General features: G+C 37.9%; 1 protein-coding gene across 1 annotated transcript in view; it reads right to left on the bottom strand.

Annotated features, from left to right (window-relative positions):
- Positions 1-23561, bottom strand: part of ATRNL1 (attractin like 1) — an 808908-nt gene that overhangs the window by 644877 nt on the left and 140470 nt on the right. The window contains exon 11 of the mRNA XM_018041487.1: positions 209-293. Coding sequence (XP_017896976.1) covers positions 209-293 — 85 coding nt within the window. The remainder of the gene's footprint in view (positions 1-208; positions 294-23561) is intronic.

Genomic DNA, 23561 nt, shown 5'->3' on the forward strand with positions numbered 1-23561 from the left:
TCTGTCTCAGCATCTTTCCTCTGATACTCCCCTGCCCCTTAAATAAATTTAAACAGAAAAGAAAGAAGGATAATGGTTAATGAACCAAAATTTATTTCCACAGTATCGAAGCGATACGTAAAACTACTGTCATTGATTACAAACAATAATTTGCTTAAAGAATAGCAAAATACGTGGGTAGTAGGACTGCTAAACATGCTTCTTTTACCCGTTAATGACAACTGCAGAGTGACCAAATCTGTTGACATCTCTATGAAGATTTGGTTTCGGTAGTATTTTCCATTCGTCACAAGCTAGAAAAATGAAAACAGTAAAACAAAAAATGAAATAAAAGAACAATTTAAGATACACACTACAAAACAATCACTGGACAAATAAAGACACAATACTTAAAATTAGGAAACCTTTCATTAATTTCCCATGACCTACAATTTAACTTGATTTACTCAACTAGCATTATTCCTTAAATAAAAATAACTTCTGTCTAAAATTCTCACAAATAATTTTATATGTATGAGAATAAAGGAAATTAAAGGAAACAAATTAGGTGTACTTTATTTTGGAGGGTAATTTCAGTGACATATAAAACAAGGTTCATACGGCAAAATTCATGAACATCAATATTGGGAAAATGTATCATAAAGTTAAATCATTAAATCAAATTTTACATGTATGCATGCAAAATTAAATAGAATATAAGTGGGAAAACCCTAAAATGGAATCATCAAAATAAAATGTTTAAATCAGTTTAATAATTTGATATTTCAAAAGAAAAGTTTTCATTTTATCTAAAGAAGAGCTTTAGTTGCAAAAAAATAGGAACAAATGAAAAAATCTAAGTAGTTCATGAGCTACATAAAGATTATGGAAAGAAAAATGATTAAAGAAAACTTTTTCATTTAAATATAACCTCAGAATCCACACATATATTATTAGAGATCTTGAGATGTCAAATATTTCAGTATTCAATGACTAGAAACATTCTCAGGACAGTGTTCTAGATTTTATCCTCTTAGGTGTAGCCTACCTAAAAGCAGGCCTAGGTATTTAATATAAGTACATAGGTATGATAAGCTTTAAAAACATTATTTTCCCACATTTTGCCAACTTAGAAGCCCTTCTGAAACAGAAAAAAATAATCTAAAATACAATTAGTTGTAACTGTTGAATTACTTGTTTTCCTACGTAAACAGCCATACATATTACGCTAGAAGTAAAATAATAAATTTGGTTTCAATTAAATATTATTACTAGTAAAGATCAAGGGAATTACAAAAACCAAAATCATAGCTTAGAAAATTAAACTGGAAGACTCAGAGTAATAAAATGTATCTTGGGTTGTATCTCCCACAGTACATAAATACCCTCCACCAAAGGGGTATTTTTTAGTTGATATAATCTTTTTAGTCCACGAAGTACATGCACTTATTAAATACTTAAAGAGAGTACAAAGGCACAGAAGCCTAACTTTACTAAATCCAGTGTTTTCCCAATATTTCCTCCATAGAAGCACTATTCACATAGCACCTATTTACAATCCCAGGAGAGCCAACACTCTGAAGATTACATTTTGAGAACTATTACAAAGGCCTACATGTAACATTCATAGTCTACCATTTTTTTACATGCTAAAGTTCACTTAAGAAATGTGCATTAATATGCACATAGTAATATTAAAAATTTCCAAGTGCTTTCATCTGCATAATTTAAGTAGTCTTTGTTAAGAATCCAGTGAGGCTAACTGAGCAGGTATCACCATATGCTAGAAATGAAGAATAAGACCCAGGAGAAGTTAAGTAATGTCCTTAAGGCCCATTAGATTACCTTTGTTTTGCTATAAATTATGTTTATGAATGCCTGATTTATGAAAGTATATTGATGGGATTCTGAAAGATTATTCCCATTTGGAGAGAAGGGGTGACTTGTAAAGGGTGAAGACTTTGAAAAAGAAAAGAGATGAAAATGTTAGAGACAGCTAATGCGTTAGTATAGATAGATTTTAATCATGCCACCAAAACCCAACATACACACACACACACCTCTCACACACACACACACACACACACCCCTCACATGGCCAATAATTCATAAACTGTGTGTTCAATATAGTATTCCAACAACAGAGTCAGAAACCTGAATACGCTTCAAGGAAGTGAAACAGAGTCAAATGAAAGAGTAGGACTTCTGGAAACCAGTTCATCATAAAAACCTCCAAAGAAGAATCATCTCCAGCATCATTTTGGGGACATCTGGAGTCCAGAAAAGAAAGTGACCCGATAATCTGAGCCTATCCAGAACTGAAGAATAAGTACTTTGGCCCATCATCCAAAACAATTCAGCAGGAGGGAGAAAAGCACATTTCAGAGATGAGAACCAGGAAAAATGCCCAGAAAAACCGTTTAAGAAGTAAGTCAGGAAAAAGAGCTGAGGGAATAAAGGTCATTTTCTAAAAATTAGGCCTTTCTAAGAACTCTTTCAGTTCTACAAGCTACTGTCTTCAGGAAAAAAAGAAAAACTTTTAAACACAGAGTAGTAAAAACAATGACATTATAAGTACCTACACACCAGGACCCAGACTTACCAAAGGCAGTATTTTACCATGTCTATCTATGGTAGAGTTTTTAAAGAAAGCATTACATATATGATGGCAGCTCCCTGGATACTGCCTTTCAAATTTGATTACTTTATGTCTTCTGTCTGGATGCAACCACTACCCTGTATTTGCTTATCAATTTCATATTTATGATCTGTATATTTTTGTAGGTTATAAAACTTTATATTAATACAACTGGTATCAAACTATGCAAATTATGTGGATTCTTCTCCACCTTGTTTATGCTATTCAACCTGTTGTTTTTTTTTCACCATTTTAACTATTTTTAAAGGGGACAGATCAGTAACATTAAGTACATTCACACTATTTAGAAATTATCATCACCATTCATCTCCAGGCCTTTCTTCATCTTACAAACTATAATTCTGTACCAATTAAACAATACCTACCCATTCCTCTCTACACCAGCCCCTGGTAAGCATTATTTGACTTTTTTGCCTACAAGTGTGACTGCTCTAGCACCTCAAATGAATAAAATCATGAAGTATCTCTCTTTTTGTGACTGGTTTATTTCCTTCAGCATGTATTCAAAGTACATCTGTGCTGCAGAATGTTTCAGAATTTCCTTCCTTTTAACCCTGAACATTAATAATATCAAATTGTATGTTTATATGACACTTTTGTATATACAATGAAATATTATTATATTATTAAATTGATTTTATTCTATTAATATTATATTATATTTATATTATTAACATATTATTGTTATTGTATTATTAGTTTGACTGCTATGGCAGTCAAATTTGTTCTAATTTATTCTTTGACTGTGTGGATCACAACAAACTGTGAAAATTTCTTAAGGAGATGGGAATACCAGACCATCTGACCTGCATCCTGAGAAATCTGTGTGCAGGTCAAGAAGCAACAGTTAGAACTGGACATGGAAAAACAGACTAGTTCCAAACAGGAAAAGGAGTATATCAAGGCTATATATTGTCACCCTGCTTATTTAACTTATATGCAGAGTACATCATGAGAAATGCTGGGCTGGATGAGGCACAAGTGGAATCAAGATTACCGGGAAAAATATCAATAACCTCAGATATGCAGATGACACCACACTTATGGCAGAAAGCGAAGAACTAGAGGCTCTTGATGAAAATGAAAGAAGAGAGTGAAAAAGCTGGCTTAAAACTCAACATTCAGAAAACTAAGAACATGGCATCTGGTCCCATCACTTCATGGCAAATAGATGGGGAAATAATGGAAACAGTGACAGACTTTATTTTCTTGGGCTCCAGAATCACTGCAGATAATGACTACAGCCATGACATTAAAAGACGCTTGCTCTTTGGAAGAAAAGCTATAACCAACCTAGACAGCATATTCAAAAGCAGAGACATTACTTTGCCAACAAAGGTCCACCTAGACAAAGTTATGGTTTTTCCAGTAGCCATGTATGAACGTGAGAGTTGGACTACAAAGAAAGCTGAGTGCCAAAGAACTGATGCTTTTGAACTGTGGTGTTAGAGAAAACTCTTGAGAGTCTGTTGGACTGCAAGGAGATCCAACCAGTCAATCCTAATGGAAATCAGTCCTGAATATTCACTGGAAGGATTGATGTTGAAGCTAAACCGCAATACTTTGGCCACCTGATGCGAAGAGCTCACTCACTGGAAAAGACCCTGATGCTGGGAAAGAATGAGGGCAGGAGGAAAAGGGGATGACAGAGGATGAGATGGTTGGATGGCATCACGGACTCAATGGACATGAGTTTGAGTAAGCTCTGGGAGTTGGTGATGGACAGAGAAGCCTGGCATGCTGCAGTCCATAGGGTCACAAAGAGTCGGACATGACTGAGCGACTGAACTGAGCAACACTTTCTTTGTTTATTCATCCATAGACGGATATGTAGGTTGCTTCCAGATATGGGCTACTGTGAGTAATGCTGTGATAAAAATGGATGTACAGATATCTGTTCCTTCCCCTGTCATCAAATTTTTTTGTGTATATTCCCAGAAGTAGATCACTAGATCTACTACGTTTAAGCTAGATCACTATGTTTAAGTTTTTGAGGCACCTCTATATCCTTTCCTATAGTGGCCACACCATTTACACTCCCCTCAGCATCACATAAGCGTTCCAATTTTTCCACATCTTCGCCAAAAACTGCTATTTTCTATTTGTTGATACTATTTTACACCCATCCTAATCGGTATAAAGTAGTATTTCATTGTGGTTTTAATCCGTATTTCTCTAATGATTAGGGATGTTGGGTGTTTTTTATATCCTTATTGGGCCACCTCTATATCTTCTTTGGAGCACAATTCAACAGAAAGCTTGTACATTAACTTGGTCAAACTTACTATTTTCCTTATGATTTGTGCTTTTTACTCTTACCTCAGAAGATTTTAAAGATAATCTCTAATTTTCTTCAAAGATATATAGTTTGGCTTTTACTATTTTTATCTTCAATCCATTTAGAAGTTATTTTGCATTTGTTACATGGATCTAACTTAATTTTTCCCATATACCACATTTCCCAGATACTTCTCAGTATATTTCAATATACCAAATGCCTAGAACCATTTTTTGGGCATTTATCCCTGACCCACTATTTGTCTCATTTCATTTCTCTACTGCCATGGTTTATTTTTATTCCAGTTGCATATACATACACACACACACACACACACACACACACACACACACACACACACACACACACACACACAAAGTTTACAAGTCAAATAATCCCACCAGGCTCACCACAAAAAATGTCTCCGGATCCTCTATTACAGGCTACGTGCTGTGTGCTGTGCTGTCATTTCAATCATGTCTGACTCTTTGTGACCCCACGGACTTAGGCTCCCCAGGTTCCTCTGCCCATGGGATTCTCCAGACAAGAATACTGGAGTGGGCTGCCATTTCCTCCTCCATTCTACAGGCTATGAAAGCCCAAAATAGAAACAGATATAGCTGCTTCTAATAGTTAAAACACACTTTTAATTACTAGAATAATACTGTATAAAATTAACCAAAGAATTCACCAAACCTTTCATAGTCTGTTTAGGTAGGTGGAGGTGGTGGTGGTGGTGTTTAGTCAATAAGTCGTGTCCAGCTCTTTTGCGACCCCATGGACCGTAGCCCACCAGGCTCCTCTGTCCATGCAATTCCCCAGGCAAGCACACTGGATTAGATTGCCATTTCCTTCTCCAGGGGATTTTCCTGACTCAGGGAATGAACCCAGGTCTCCTGCACTGCCGGAGGATTCTTTAGCACTGAACCACAGAGAAAGCCCTTTTAGACAGGTAAAGATTCCTAAAATAAGTGGCGGCCATGACCTTTCACCTAGTAAAAATAATATGTTAATTGCTTACCAGTGCTATAAAATATTTAATTCTCAGAACAACTGTGAGGAGTAAATATTTTTGTCACTATTAAAAATAGGGAAAGAGTCTTTAGGGGTTAGGTAACTTCCTTAAAGTCATGAAATATTAAAGTCAAAACAAAACCACATCTCTTCAACTTCTTTATGCTATACTGCCTTAACACATCATCAAAAGATCCTTTTTGATATAAACATTAACTTCATGAAAATAAAAACACAATAATATTGTTTTTTTAAGTACTCAAATCCCTTCAGAAGAAAAGCATTCAGTACACTATTTAATTACACATGAGAACAATTAATTTGGACAAATAATAATACAACACAATTATGCTAAAATTCTTTGCCTTTTAACATATGTAGTAGTAAGAGATGAAGGTTTTATAACTATCTCTAGAACATTACCTTCAATTTTACTAAATGTTCAAAAATAACTGTAGACAATATTTGTGGTAGACATTGGTGGTGCTCAACAAATATTCCAGTTCTCTTCCTGAAGGTCTATGGCAAAATGATACTTGCATACTCCTGAGAACTGGGATGTGACAATATGACTTGTTTTACTCAAGGAAATGCAAGCTACAGGGATAACGCCACTTCTGGATGGAGCCATTTAATTGCCAATGAAAGAAAATGTAATGTAGCCTTAACCTGCAAGTGATAGAGTAAGCAAATCTGTCCTCCCCACCATCACTAGACATGAATCAGGAGTGAAAATAAACTTTTATTGGTGTTAATCTGAATTTTGGAGATTTGTAATGGACATGGATATGTGCTGCCTAGACCATCATTCAAGGCAGAAACTGTGTTGCTAAGAATGCTGTCAGTGAACAGTCATCTGCTTAAGCTCACGAACTGTCTCAGGAGCAGAGTCACTTCATTCAAGGACAGATTTTTCCAAGGATGACCTATATGCAATGGTTGATTAAAGGAGGGTTTTAAATATCCCGCCATTTCAGCCCAATACAGAACAACTCTGAGCAACAATTTTATCTCTGGAGATCCTTGTAGGGCTGACTGAGGTTATCTGTCCAGCATCACTTTCCCTTTGTCCAACCCTGCTTCCCCCCCTGCCTCTTTAGAGACACTGATCTTAAGGATACTCCCAATGGACATCATGAATACTAAAATCTATCGTAAGAGTCTGCTTCCCAGAGAACTCAAAGTATGGCATCTGGTGTCATGAGTGGTACAAGAACACAAGAAATAAGACGGAGTCTGGGAGCTGAAGCACAGACTGCAAGGCTAGTAAAGAGGAATCCATCACTGGTGGCAGGTGGGGCACAGATAGCAGCCAGCACACGGAGGTCATCCAACTGTTAAAACTTAAACCAGTGGTATATTAGGAAGGTATGCCCATGGAAGGTAATCCTGCACAGGTGTGAAGAATTAGATGTTTGAGAAGCATCAATATTAAAAGTATTAATATACCAGAATTCATGTCTACTGCTTAGTCATACTGTGCTCTAGAAAAAGATAATGAAAGGTTGGGAAAGCAGAAGCCCTCCTTAGTGCCTTATAAACAGGCTCCCAAACATGGAGAGTCTGCTAGTTAAAGAAAGTCCACTATTCCGAAGACAAGGTCCTGAGAGGAAGAGAATAAGACACTGACACATGGCAGGGGAACATGTGAGGTGATAATCCTGACAATCCCCCCAAGTTTTGCATTCTCAAATTTTCCTCTATCAGCTGAGACTGCAGAGGTGGTCTACTCTACTGCACTGAAACAGTACTCTACCCTCGCTTGAACACAGTGCAGAGGCTTCCCGCCAGCAAGACCTGTACCTTAGTTCAGAATGTGCTCACACTTTTCCAAATGGCCACTAGGCCTATAACTTGGCTCAGCATAACCCTGCCAGATACAGGCTGGGACTTTTAAGAAAAGAAAGAAGCTACATCCCAAATGACCTATAAGACCTAGACAGCACATACGGTAATAGTTGGAGGAGGACACATGGTACAAGCTGCTGAAGGGGGTTTGATCAAAAGGGTAGACCCGTATACTGGATTAGGAAGAATTTATTTATATGAAAGCACTCTCCAAGATGCAAGATTTAGGATTCATCCCCTTACAAGAACCCTGGAAGATAGTATGAACTCACTACAAAGATCAAGGCAAATAAACCATCAACAAAATGAAAAAGTAACTTACTACTGAGTGGAAAAAATGTTTTAAATCATATATCTTATAGGAGTTAATATTCAAAATATATAAGGAATTCACACAAGTCAATAGCGAAAAAAAAAAAAAAGCCGAAAACAATTTGATTAAAAAATAGGCAGAGGAAATGAATAGATATTTTTCCAAAGAAGACACACAAATGGTCAACATGTACATGAAAAGGTACTCAACATTCCTAGTCATCAGGAAAACATGTATTAAAACCACAGAGAGATATCACCTTACACATGACAGAATGGATATCAGCAAAAAGATAAGAGATGACAAGTGCTGGCAAAGATGTGGATAAAAGGAAACCCAGGTGCACTGCCAGTAGGAATGTAAATTGGTGCAGCCACCGTGGAAAACAATATGGACATTCCACAAAAATCTCAAAACAGAACTGTCATATGATCCGCCAATCCCACTTCTGGGTATATATCCAAAGGAAATGTAAACAAGATCTCAGAGAGATATCTGCACTCTCCTTCACTGCAGCATTAATTCTATAGCCAAGTTATGGAAACAATCTAAGTGTCCGTCAATAAAAGCACACCTGTGGCGGATTCATGTCAATGTATGGCAAAACCAATATAGTATTGTAGAGTAAAATTTAAAAAAATAAAATAAAATAAATAAATAAATAATAAAATTTTAAAAATGAATGGATAAAGAAGTTGCAGTGTGTATATATATATATATATGATGGAATATTATTCAGCCATGAGAAGGAAGGAAATTCTGCTGTTTGTGACATGTATGGGGGCTTGAGGGCATTATGCTAAGAGAAATAAGCCAGAAACAAATAATGAGCCTGGCATGCTGCAGTCCATGAGGTTGCAATGAGTTGGACACAACCTGACAACTGAAAAACAACAAATCATTTATATGTGAAATCTTAAACAAAAAAAAAAAAAGAAGTCAAACTCAAAGAAACAGAGAGTAGGAAAGTGGTTTCCAGGGGTGGGAGAAATAGGAGCGGTTGATGGAAAGGTGCATACATTCAGTTATAAGATAATATGGTCTAGGATCTAAATGCATAACTCGGTGACAAGACTTGCTAACCCAGCTCTGTACAATTGAGAGTTTCTAAGGGAGTAGAACTTAAATGTTCTCACACACAAAAAAAGAAAATCTGTGAAGAGACGATGGGTATACGAATTAACTAGATGGGGGGGGGGAATCCTTTTACAAGGTGAATTTATATCATCAAGAATCTATATCAAATCATCAAAATGTACACTTTAAATATGTTACAGTTTTATCAACTACACCTCAATAAAACTGGCAGTGACGGGGGAAGAAACATGGAAACATGGAAAATTAGGCTATGCTAAGTAAAGTCAAAATGTCATAACAAACATGAAAAGCAGAGATTAAAAGTCTAGGAATACGACAGTGTCACAGTTGGAAAAAGTAGTATGTGGTATATACAGAAAGTCCCTGTGAAAGAATCCCAATGCAGATTCTACAAACAAAGGCCACGCCATCTGCAGTGGAAAATCTTTACACCTCTATTCCTGTTGTGCTACTGAGCCATGGTAGAGATGGAATGCTTAACGTCGACAACAAGTGAGCATGTGCCCTGAGCTTTCTATCATGATATTCCATGTAACACCAGACAACCCACCAGGTCATTATACCTATAGAGCAGACCATGACGTGATGCTGAGAGGGACAGTGGCATCACTAAGAAAGCGGTGGCTTTCCTCCACAGGCCTAAGCCAATGGCATAAAAAACCATAATGGAACTGTGCTCAGTGATGGAGACAACAGGAAAAACAGGGGCCAGCTGGTGACTTGAGTAGCGTGCAATTATTGTAATTAGCAGCAAGGCTGGAGTATCAGTCAAGGGGACTGACCTGTTGAGAATTACAGAGACATTTAATAGAACACAGCATCCCTAGAAGCAAAATAGATGGGTAGCCAATGAGGGTGCTACCTAACATGCCATGGGAAAAAATCAGGGATAAATTATCAGAATTCGGATGGCAGATGGTGCAATGAAGTCATAATTCATCACTCAATTTCTGCACTTCAGTCACTTTTTAAATCCACAGCTGATACATTTAAAATTCTGAGGCCCAGGAAGAAGGACCCAGCGATACCACAGCAAGTGTATATGATAAGAGTGTCCCTAGCTCTTCCTCAAAGGTACCAATGGTCATTTTATTGGGTAATCCTAGCCTAGAGAAAGAAACCACCAAAAACATGGCAGGTACTGTTGGACACAAGGTCTGAGCTGACATTAGCGCATCTCAGCCTCTCTGAATAGCAGGGACAGCATGAGGATCATGAGATTAAAGGTGTCCTGGCCGAGCTTCTGCTCAAAATGAGCCACTGGGTCTGCAGGCCTATGCAGTGGTCCTATCCTAAGTCCCTAGATTAATAACTGGAATAGACATTCTTGGCAAATGGCATCATCTTCACCTTGGGTCCTTGGATGTTACACTGAAAAAGAACTGTTATCTGTGGGTTATAAAATAAGTTTTAAAATACCGTTACATTTCAGAGGGAGTGACTGGGACACATTAGTATTATTCTAAATAATCTACAGAAAGCTGGACCAATGTGTTCTTTTCTAAGCCTATCAGAAAAGAGGACCTTGAGCAGTATGCATTCATATGGACTAGAGGAGCATACATTCACAATTTTGCTTCAGGGTTATGTTAACTTTTATCAGAATACATTCGATCCAACAGAACATCTTGCAGAACATTTTATTTTTCTGCTACATCAATGGCATCATTCTAATAGTGCCAGATGAACAAGAGTTGGTAGTGCAATGGAGGCCTTGTCAAGACATAGATACTTCAAAGGGTGGAAGGTAAAACCTGCAAAGATTCAGAGACCTTCCATGTTACTAAGTTATTTAGGAGTCTGGAGGCTGAGAACATTCTGAGATAGCTTATCTGAACTGAAACACCAATTATTACACTTGTCAACTCCCACTGCAAGGGAGAAAGCAAACATCCAATAGGTCTTCAGGGGTTCTGAAGGCAGTATACTCTATTCCTGGGAATACTGTTCAAACCCGTATACTGCGAAATATCAAAGGCTGCCAGCTCTTGAGTACACATCACAGCAGAAAACAATTCTGCTATAGATCCAGGATACAGTGCAAACAGTCCTGCAGCTAGGGCAACATGGCCCAGTAGATACTATGGCTATCGGTGGAGTCACTGTTGGAATAAGTATCATGTGGAATTATCTGGAAAGCTTCTGTGAATGACTCCCAATGAAAACCCAACACACAGGTCAAAGGCCCTGCCATCTGCAGTGGAAAATTTTACAACTCTAGTCCCACCACACTATTGAGCCCTGGCAGAGATGGAGAGCTTGACATGGGTTATTAAGTGACCATGTTTTCAGAGTTTTCTGAAATTGTCTCTCGCCAGTAATCACAGGAACATAGAATGGAAGCTGTACTCAAGATCAAGCATGAACAAGAGTGTAGTGCACAAGCAATCTGAACGAGCTGGGAGTTCGCCCTCATGTCCTCTACCACTGCTGCCTCGGCACTCATCCTGCATCTGACACCCATGGCCATTAAGGAATCCTGTGTGCCCAGATAACAGGAAGAGGAACAGGCAAACACGGAGGCTTCGTGTGCAGACACAATTCAAAAATGGTCATCACTACAAGACAGCTTCACTCAGGGGGGGCCTGGAAGAACAGTAAAAAGGAAAAAGCTTCCCACTTAGGGCAGGCCTTTGAGAAACACGCTCATGTACATTGTGTGGAAAGAGAAACGGCCCAAGAGCAGTAGTTAATGACCTAGCAGGCTGGTCAAGACACTAGAAGAAGAAACACTGGAGATCAGAGACAAGGAGGCTCTGGAGTAGACAGACGTGGATGGATGTATCTGGACGAGCGTGAAATGTCAAAGTCTTTGTGATGTAGGTAAAAGGCCATCAGAGGGCATGCAACATGGAGGAGACATTTAACAACTAATAAGCAAACAACTGAGATAGCTAACACCAGTCAGCCTCTCTCATAGAATGCCTCGGTGCCAATGAAATGCACAAGAACTTAGCTACACAGCAGAAATAGAAGTCATCCAGGAATTCACTACTAGGGGCTCCTTCTGAGAAAAGTTGATGGAGCTACTCTTACCACTAAGTGTCCAGCCTCATAACGAGGTATCACTTCTGATCCCGTGATAAAGCCAATCCCCAAGAATACCAACTGGACACTTGGGGCAAGTTGACTATGCTGGGCCCCTTCCACTCTGGATGGGCTGATAATTCATTATGACAAGAACACGTATTTTGAATACATGTTTGCTTTTTCCACCCACAGGGTCTTAACAAGCATGAACATCATAGAAATGATGAAGCGTCTGATCAACCAGCATGGGATCCCATGTATTAGGAGACACACTTCACAGAAAAAGGCCCATTACCTTAAAATCCCCTGGATCACAAACCACACAACCTGCTAGAGATTTCCATAGGCACAACTGAAGCACCAGGATGTAGTTGAAGTGAAAGTCACTCAGTCACATCCGAACTCTTTGCAACACCATGGACTATACAGTCCATGGAATTCTCCAGCCAGAATATTGGAGTGGGTAGCCTTTCCCTTCTCCAGGATATCTTCCCAACCCAGGGATCGAACCCAGCTCTCCCGCATTGTAGGCGGATTCTTTACCAGCTGGGCCACAAGGAAAGCCCACCAGAATGTATGATATACCTCAACTTAAGACCTTTAAATGGTGCTACATAACCAACAAGAAGAACACACAGTAGGTTCAAAAATCCAGAAGTAAAAGCCACTTCCTGTGGCCTCATTTTGGACTTCAAGATTCGAGATACTGTTCTCCAAGGGGAAAAATATTCTGGCAGAAGAAGTAGCAGTGTCCCATTTAACTGTAAGCTATAATTGCCACTTGGGCACTTCAGGCTCCTTGTGTCAAGGGACCTGCAACCAGGCAAAAAAGGAGTTGACCATCAAAGCGAGGGACTGCTGTTACAAATGCGGGAAGGGGATACATCTGTTACACAGACGACACATTTAGGAGTCTCTTGGCATCCCTTTGCAAAGTGTGATAAAAAAATGGGCAGGTACAGTAACCCAGGCTAGAAGGTACATGGCGATCAGGTGATCATATACTTAAGGGCAAGGGGCTGGGTTATGCTACCAGGTAAGACAACAGTGCCCAGAAGAGGTGCTAGCTGAGGGGAAGGGACGTGAAAGAATAATGGACGAGAGCCATGGATACAGCCCTGAGACCTTACATAAGCCAGCACGATAATCGAGGCTCCCCCCACTGGAGCTGTTAAACAGATTAGAAGTGGGCTGAGTGGTCCAAAGAATGAATCGTGATGACCATGGAAATGAGCTGCCTGCATATCCCTTCAGGGAAGGACTTGCCACTGGTAGACATCATTCAGCTGCCAGCTCCTGCAGAGATGGCCTTAGCTGTGGATAGCTTCTGCACCCAAGGTCCTACTTTCCTGGGAGTGACCCTCATATACTGACCCATGAGGGTCCGTTTCGCCCTAATGAGGAACGCCTCTGATGGGCATTTCAACCCAAGGTGCCCTGAGGTTGCCTGTAGCTGTTAATTAAGTCTGCTTGACTTGTACTTTCTGTCCAATCCTGCATCTTCCCCTTCTCTTTCACAGCTGCTCACTCCAAGGACCTAATTAGTACCCTGAACACTAAACTCTGTCTCAGAGTCGGTTTTTCAAAGGATCCAAACTGACAGGATTGTTTGTTACCTCAGTCTAACTTAACCTGTACTGATGGATACACTATAATAAGTGCAAATTTCCCTCTAGAGTATCTTAAAATAGTTAATTGTTTTCGCTCCCAAAATTGTTTAGGAAGAAGAAAATTTAACTTGCAAGCTTATAAAAAGCTAGTTGAGGTAAGTAATCTTGCAGCTATAGAGACATTTCATGCTTGCTGGTTATCTGCCCACCTGTCAGGATTTGTCAACACAATGAGAAGAGAAAAACATAGGTACTGTTGTAGCAAATACACTTTCCACTTATCCCTTCCAACTTTTTCAATAACAAATAAAGAGGATGTTGGGCTAGATAAATTTTGTTGCTAAGTTTTCACATTCTTGATCAGGATTCTCTATAAAATCTAGAAATTATCAAATGCCTTAAAGCTCAATATTAAATTAATATAACTTGTTCACATGTAGTCTCTTTCCATTCTTACAATATAAAGTCTCTTACATTATCAATGTCTGACTGCAAGACCTATAATCATATTTTTTTGCCAAGAAGAAAATATATTTCCAGAGCACTCAGGTCATTATCACTTCATAAACAGTTAAAGGACAGACAGACTAAAGCAAATTCCACACAGTTATTGACATCATGGAAACTGACAGAAATACCATTCCATACCAAAAGAAAAGTCACACAGCAATAAAGACCAAAATAAAATATACACTGTGGAATACAGACTTCTTAAAAATCCACGCTACAAGGTACTAAATATTGATTTATAAACCATACTTTCAATAAACACGGTCAAGAAATTAGAGTTACTATTCTCTCAAACACAAATCTCAGCAATGAGAACACTGTGCTGCCAAGACTATTCACATATGAGGGACCATATCATATTAAAACTAAGGCTGAAATTTAGAGACAGATTTATCTTATCACTTCTGCATAAAACAGTACAGGTGAAAAAACGCACATTCATCGGCTAATTTTTCTACTCACATTCTTCCATGAAAATACGCATCTCTAATACTCTAAGGACACATTTTACAAATTCATTTAATACTCCATCTCAAATGCCAGTTCACAATTCAGTCTTAATTGCACACTCAAAATACACTAAAAAGAGTACAGGTCACAGGCATAAGACTCAAAACTAGATGAATACGAAGAAAAACTTGCATTAACCATTTGGACACTTATATACCAAAGACCCACATTTCTGAATGTTGTCAAAAATCTTTTCCCCCCTAACCCCGAAAAGCTGATGCTTCACTGGCCCCCACTTCCCCAGGTAAAAATTTATCTTAATATTTTAAAAGGTGCACACTTAATGTACCCACAGTTTCAACTCCACAGTTTCTCTCGGGATTTTTATCCTTTGGCATTCATTCCACAAATATTTGTTTAGTTTCTCATCCTCTGTCAGGCAAAGTGGGCATCACTATTTGACATTTCCCACTTTATCATGTCAGTGTGGTTTCCTGTTGGCTTCAGTAAATAGTCTTGAGGTAATAAATTATATTTACTGATTCCCTGATAATGAATCATACTTGAAATCCTAGAGTAATTCCTATTGGGTAAAGTTCATTATAACTTTGAAACACTGCTGAATTCTATTTGCTAATATTTTACATTAGATGTTTGATTTTCCATTCATGGCTGTGTTCCTTGCCTTCCTCCAAATTTAAATACTTTTCTTTCAGTATACATTTCCTTTCGAGAATCTTTATTCACCAAATTTTGCATTCAAGACAATCTCTCAAATGCTTATAGATCTATTAAGAAAGAGATTGACTGCTCATTACTCTTTCCTTCTAGATTTTCTAACTTAAAGGTCACTGATTAAATGTATCAATAAAGCTAATTTTCTTGAGTGCCACATCACATTAACAAATATTATATGCCTTTTCCCAAATTAAAGATCATTCAAACTTTTTCCTGTTACATCAGGAAAATATCAATACATAGTACAGTGGTAAAATCCAAAGAACTTTGAACTTAGACCTAGCTTCAAATTCTGAATATATCATCCTACAACCTATGTGAATTTGGATGTAGTCAGGCTAAATCACAGTTTCTGCCTTTATAAATGAATATAATAATACACTTTACACAGGTGTTATGAGACGCTATGAGAATTACCTTATAAATGTATGCAAAGTACAAAACACTACAGGAAGCCTTCAGGGAATATCAGTTCTCCCTTTTCTCAAAATAAAGGTCACTTATTCCCTTACTTGCTGGCCTCTTTTTAAAAAAGAAGAAACTCTTATTTTTTCTATGCAACAGTTTATTATGGAACGAAGAAGAGAACCTCGGTCAAAGGATATAGGAAAGCTTTAAACAGTCAACAGTTGGTGACATTTTTTGAAAAAATTACATGATGGTTTTAAAGTTTTTCTGACAAAGAAACAAACTGGGTCTTTCAGGACAAAGGGTTTACCCGGACAAGGGGTGCTGCTTTTGTTGAGGAAGAGCCCTACCTAAGAATTTATCAAAGTGCATGGAGAAATTCTGATTAATAAAGAGAGAAACAAATAAAATAACCTCCAAAAAATAATTAAAAACATAAAAAGTGAGCAAATTTGAATTTTTATAGTTTTACTGGAAAGTTCCAAAAAATTGGAAGGCACATGATTCCTTATATTGTATGTATACGTATGTGTGTGTGTATATATGTATCAGTTTACAGGGCTGTACAAAAACAGTGATTTTAGGTATACATAACTACAACTTCACTGTGTTTAAAATGATTTTTTATATATTACCAATTAAAATAAGATGACTCCTTCGAATACAGAATTAAGTATTTTTCAGGGTTTTTTAAACTATGTTTTTAAATTATTGTCTACCAATAAGTATGGAAAATTCTTAAAGATATGGGAATACCAGACCACCTGACTTGCCTCCTAAAAAATTTCTATGCAGGTCAAGAAGCAACAGTTAGAACTGGATATGGAACAACAGACTGGTTCCAAATCGAGAAAGGAGTACATCAAGGCTGCATATTGTCACCCTGCTTATTTAACTTATATGCACAGTACATCATTAGAAATGCCAGGCTGGATAAAGCACAAGCTGGAATCAGATTACCAAGAAAAATAAGAATAGCCTCAGATATACAGATGATACCACCCTTATGGCAGAAAGTGAAGAGGAACTAAAGAGCCTCTTGATGAAAATGAAAGAGGAGAGCGAACAGGTTAGCTAAAAACTCAACATTCAGGAATCAAAGATCATGGCATTCAGTCCCATCACTTAATGACAAATGGATGGGGAAACAGTGGAAACAGTGGCTCACTTTATTTTATTTGGCTCCAAAATCACTGCAGATGGTGACTGCAGCCATGAAATTAAAAGACGCTTACTCCTTGGAAGAAAAGTTATGACCAATCTAGACAGAACATTAAAAAGCAGAGACATTACTTTGCCAACAAAGGTCCGTCTAGTCAAAGCTATGGTTTTTACGGTAGTCATGCACAGACATGAGAGTTGGACTATAAAGAAAGCTCAGTGCTGCAGAATTGATGCTTTTAACTGTGGTGTTGGAGAAGATGCTTGAGAGTCCCTTGGACTGCAAGGAGATCCAACCAGTCAATCCTAAAGGAAATCAGCCCTGAATATTCACTGGAGAACTGATGGTGAAGCTGAAACTCCAATATTTTGGCCACCTGATACGAAGAGGCCTTACAAACAGCTGTGAAAAGAAGAGAGGCGAAAAGCAAAGGAGAAAAGGAAAGATATAAGCATCTGAATGCAGAGTTCCAAAGAACAGCAAGAAGAGATACGAAAGCCTTCTTCAGCGATCAATGCAAAGAAATAGAGGAAAACAACAGAATGGGAAAGACTAGAGATCTCTTCAAGAAAATTAGAGATACCAAGGGAATATTTCATGCAAAGATGGGCTCAATAAAGGACAGAAATGGTATGGACCTAACAGAGGCAGAAGATATTAAGAAGAGGTGGCAAGAATACACAGAAGAACTGTACAAAACAGATCTTCACGACCCAGATAATCATGATGGTGTGATCACTCATCTAGAGCCAGACATCCTGGAATGTGAAGTCAAATGGGCCTTAGAAAGCATCACTACGAACAAAGCTAGTGGAGGTGATGGAATTCCAGTTGAGCTGTTTCAAATCCTGAAAGATGATGCTGTGAAAGTGCTGCACTCAATATACCAGCAAGTTTGGAAACCTCAGCAGTGGCCCCAGGACTGGAAAAGGTCAGTTTTCATTCTAATCCCAAAGAAAGGCAATGCCAAAGAATGCTCAAACTACCGCACAATTGCACTCATCTCACATGCTTGTAAAGCAATCATCAAAATTCTCCAAGCCAGGCTTCAGCAGTACGTGAACCATGAACTTCAAGATGTTCAAGCTGGTTTTAGAAAAGGCAGAGGAACCCGAGATCAAATTGCCAACATCCGATGGATTATCCAAAAAGCAAGAGAGTCCCAGAAAAACATCTACTTCTGCTTTATTGACTATGCCAAAGCCTTTGACTGTGTGGATCACAATAAACTGTGGAAAATTCTGAAAGAAATGGCCATACCAGACCACCTGACCTGCCTCTTGAGAAATCTGTATGCAGGTCAAGAAGCAACAGTTAGAACTGGACATGGAACAACAGACTGGTTCCAAATAGGAAAAGGAGTAAGTCAAGGCTGTATATTGTCGCCCTGCTTATTTAACTTATATGCAGAGTAGATCATGAGAAATGCTGGACTGGAAGAAACATAAGCTGTAATCAAGATTTCCGGGAGAAATATCAATAACCTCAGATATACAGATGACACCACCCTTATGGCAGAAAGTGAAGAGGAACTAAAAACCCTCTTGATGAAAGTGAAAGTGGAGGGTGAAAAAGTTGGCTTAAAGCTCAACATTCAGAAAACGAAGATCATGGCATTCAGTCCCATCACTTCATGGGAAATAGATGGGGAAACAGTGGAAACAGTGTCAGACTTTATCTTTCTGGGCTCCAAAATCACTGCAGATGGTGACTGCAGCCATGAAATTAAAAGACACTTACTCCTTGGAAGAAAAGTTATGACCAACCTAGATAGCATATTGAAAAGCAGAGACATTACTTTGCCAACAAAGGTACTTCTAGTCAAGGCTATGGTTTTTTCCTGTGGTCATGTATGGATGTGAGAGTCGGACTGTGAAGAAGGCTGAGCGCCAAAGAATTGATGCTTTTGAACTGTGGTGTTGGAGAAGACTCCTGAGAGTCCCTTGGACTGCAAGGAGATCCAACCAGTCCATTCTAAAGGAGATCAGCCCTGGGATTTTTTTGGAAGGAATGATGCTGAAGCTGAAACTCCAGTACTTTGGCCACCTCATGCGAAGAGTTGACTCGTTGGAAAAGACTCTGATGCTGGGAGGGATTGGGGACAGGAGGAGAAGGGGACAACAGAGGATGAGATGGCTGGATGGCATCGCTGACTCAATGGACATGAGTCTGAGTGAACTCTGGGAGTTGGTGATGGACAGGGAGGCCTGGCATGCTGCAACTCATGGGGTCACAAAGATTCAGACATGACTGAGCAACTGAACTGAACTGAATTGAAATGAAGAACTGACTCATTTGAAAAGACCCTGATGCTGGGAAAGATTGAAGGCAAGATTGGGGACAACAGAGGATGAGATGGTTGGATGGCATCATCGACTCAATGAACATGAGTTTGAGTAAACTCTGGGAGTTGGTGATGGACAGGGAAGCCTGGCATGCTACAGTCCATGGAGTTGCAAAGAGTTAGATACAACTGAGCAACTGAACTGAACATGTTAAATGTCATAATTAAAACTGTAATAGGCAGGAAATTTATTTTTTTTAATTGTGCTATTGTTTTGGTTTGAAATTTAGGTAATTCACTTTACATGATGTATTTCTTATGTAAATCTGACACCCTACTCTATTCTGAAATAACCCTCTCAACAATTTAATCAACTTATCTCTGAGCTATCTTTCATCTTGTTTCACAATTCTATGCATTATCTTAACTATTAGATAAGTCTTCTAATTGAAAATTAATAACCACCATTTGTAATTAAAACCATCATAATTATGTTAGGCCTACTGAAGATCTTATAATAGATATTTTTTGATAATTCTGAAATAACGTCCCAAGATTCAATTCAACTTTAAGGTATGTTTAAATTCAGGAAAATCTCTCATTTGCAAATGCTGAAATCTTCAGTCGAACCCCTCAAAAGATTGGTGGTTTACTAAAAGAGATGAAAAATTTACAAACTGCTTGACTCCTTTTATCCCATGGACCCTACAAAACTAACTTTCATGACACTATTTTACAGACAAACAGCTTAAAAGCATAAATGCTGCTGCTCCTGTAATTTAGCCTCTAAGTTGTGACTGCCTCTTCGTGACCCTGTGGACTGCATCCCACCAGGCTCCTCTGTCAGTGGACTTCCCAGGCAAGAATATTGGAAAGGGCCGCCATTCCCTTCTCCAGGGAATTTTCCCAATTCAGAGATCAAACTCATGTCTCCTGTTTGGCAAGAAGATTCTCTATCACTGAGCCACCTTGGAAGCCCCGAAAAGTAAAACTATGTCTCGGTAATTCCCGGGCAGCCCAGTGGTTAGGATTCTGTGCTCCCACTGCAGGGGGCAGAGGTTTGCTCCCTGGTCTGGGAACTAAGATCCTGCAAGCCGCACAGCACTGCCAAAAATAAATTATTTTTTTAAAGCATAAATGTAACTAATAACCTGAGATCAGCTCAGTAAGACAAGTTCTTCCATTGCACCTTTAGCCTCAACAGTACTACAAGGCTGTATCTTTACTAGATACAGATTCATTTTAATCTTGAATCAGGTGTAATAATGATACCACTAACAATGACAAAAATATATTAATAAAGTTTTCAGATTTAAAATGTGTTCAAGCTAGATTTACAAGCTAGAAAATTTAGTAACATATCATTTTATCTGTTACAGTCCACTGAGTCTTATTCACCAGGCTGGTTCTATGATCACTTGTGAAGAGTCATTTTTTAAAAAAATATGAATACGCAGTGCCTAATCTAAGAGAATCAGATTATTGAGGACTGATTTTTCTCCCTTCAACCTTCAAAGGGAATGCCAAGGTAAGTCATGCTTGAAAATCACCATCATATGCCTTCTACATCCATCATGTATAGTATAATGAGAACTGGGAAGGCAAGGTTATGTCCTCAAAGATTAATGATATTGGCTATATAAAATTTACTACGGCAGTACGGTTGAAATAGTACATTTTAGAGCAATGAAAAATTAGTATTACCATACATATTTTTATTGTCTAAACATCACAGAACACAAAGCAATCAACTAAATCTTAAGGTGCATTCCAATTAAATATGCCATAAACTCCAAGTGTACTGTACAAAAGAGAAAAACTAGCAACATGACTTTTTCCCCCGAAAGGATCTATTTCATAGTCGGTTCATTATGCAATGGTCGTATTTTATTTCCACAAAATTATACTTCATAAGGAAAACAATTATTTTGAAAGGCATTTTCTGAAATGTGAAAAGCACTTTTCCCAAGAAAATATTTCAATATTTGATGATACAAACCCAGGAGAATAAATACAGATTGGGCAGGGAAGGAAGACTTTATTGGGAACTGCAGAGAAATAATCAAGTAAGGTAAAACAAAATGCTTGTATCCTGTATTGATTGTAAGGCTGTTTTTGTTTTTGTTGTTACTTACTAGCACAGGGAAAACAAAAACCTATGTTAAAAAAAATACTGTTAAAACGTGCTATTCTTCCTCCAATTTTACAATTTGCTTGAAAAATGAAACTAATTATTTGCTTCTATCTTTCCATAGCATTGGGCTTCCCTGATAGCTCAGCTGGTAGAGACTCTGTCTGGAATACAGAAAGCCCTAGTACGATTCCTGGGTCCGGAAGATCCCCTGGAGAAGGAAAAGGCTACCCACTCCAGTATTCTTGGACTCCCCTTGTGGCTCAGCTGGTAAAGAATCTGCTCACAGTGCAGGAGACCTGGGTTCGATCCTTGTGTTGGGAAGATTCTCTGAAGAAGGGATAGACTACCCACTCCAGTATTCTGCCCTGGAGAACTCCATGGGCTTCATAGTACATAGGGTTGCAAAGAGTTGGACACGACTGAGCAATTTTTACTTTTTCCATAGCATTAAGAAACATTACTAAAAATTACTAAACATTACTAAAAATTAAGTGTCTCATAATTTATTGACAAAATTGAGAACATACAGTGGAGTCAACTAGACACCACAGTGTAGTCAAGTGGAAAGACTATCAATTTAGGAGTTTTTAACAAAACTGGATTTACACCAGCAGGGCTTTGGACTAATTCCTTTTAGTCTTGTGCTTAACAATCTAAAATTGAGTTTACTGAAATCTTGTTTACAAGGTTATTAGAGAGGTTACAGACATTGTAAATAAAGCTCTTATTATAGGGCTTCCCTGGTGGCTCAGCAGTAAAGAATCCTCCTGGAATACAACAGACATAGGTTCAGTCCCTGGGTCAGGAAGATCCCCTGGAGGAGGAAATAGCAACCCACTCCAGTATTCTTTGGCCTGGGAAATCCCATGAACAGAGGAGCCTGGCAGGGGTCACAAAAGAGTCAGACATGACTTAGCAACTAAACAGCAACAATAGTACCTAGCTCTTGGAACTGACTTAATAAAGAGTAGCTATTAGAATAATAATAATCTGAGCCCTTTCTTTCTCTGAAAAACGTATTTCTAATGTTTCTTACCTTGGTATATTTTAAATGTATAATACCTAAAATATGGTTATCTTGAACAACATGGAAGAAATAAAAGTAAATTCCCACTATGTCAGCTACAAAATAGCTCAACATTAATCTTCTCATTAAAATATAGAAATTGAATAGAAGCTGCTTGACGAATCTTTTCAAAAGTTCAACATCTCACTTCATGGATTTTTAACAATAACAACAAAATTCTACACTTTTTCTAGGATTTTAATTCCTAGAAGAAAAACACATAAAATGTTCATCCACCTCCTGAGAAATAAGCTTACTGTCTCAACACCACAGGCAAAATAATATGCTGATAGCGCCAACTTGGCAATGACGGATCATAATAAGCCAGCCTAGATTCTGTATTTCATTTAACTGATTTTCTGGATCTGGGGCACTGATTTTTTAACCCTTATAAAAGCCAAGACAATCAATCCCATTTCATCATGAATCATGACTTCAAATTATTATTTCAAAAAGGCAAATATTAAACTGTTTAGGCTCTATAAGACAGTGAATTCTTTTCAATGATGACTCACATGCAAATACTCATAGAGTTTTTAAAACTATGCCTAACTTTATTACTAGGAATTTCTTTCCAAACATGCTTACAATAGTTTAGAAGTCAAAGTGCTTATTAATAGTTCATAATTTTCTTTATATGCTGACACTTGAAATAATTTTCCAAAGTAGATTATGTACCATTATGATGTTTAAGAGCGGAAGTATACTTCTTATATCCATTAAATGTGTTATTCTTTGGTCTCTTTTATTTTTATTTATCAAAATGCTCCTTAATAGCTTAAAATTGGTATATTACTTCACACAATCAATAAAAGGTGCTCTTAAGTGCTGCTAAAGATTTAAATCAGCTAGGTTTTATCTATAATATACAGAGAGAAGAAATTTTTTCATTACAGTGGTCTAACAGGTAGCTAAATTTAGTATTTCAATAAATACATTGTTTAACATTCAGAAATTTATAGAACTATAGATAAGATAAT

This window comes from Capra hircus, chromosome 26, assembly GCF_001704415.2.
Source record: "Capra hircus breed San Clemente chromosome 26, ASM170441v1, whole genome shotgun sequence".
Taxonomy (NCBI): Eukaryota; Metazoa; Chordata; class Mammalia; order Artiodactyla; family Bovidae; genus Capra; species Capra hircus.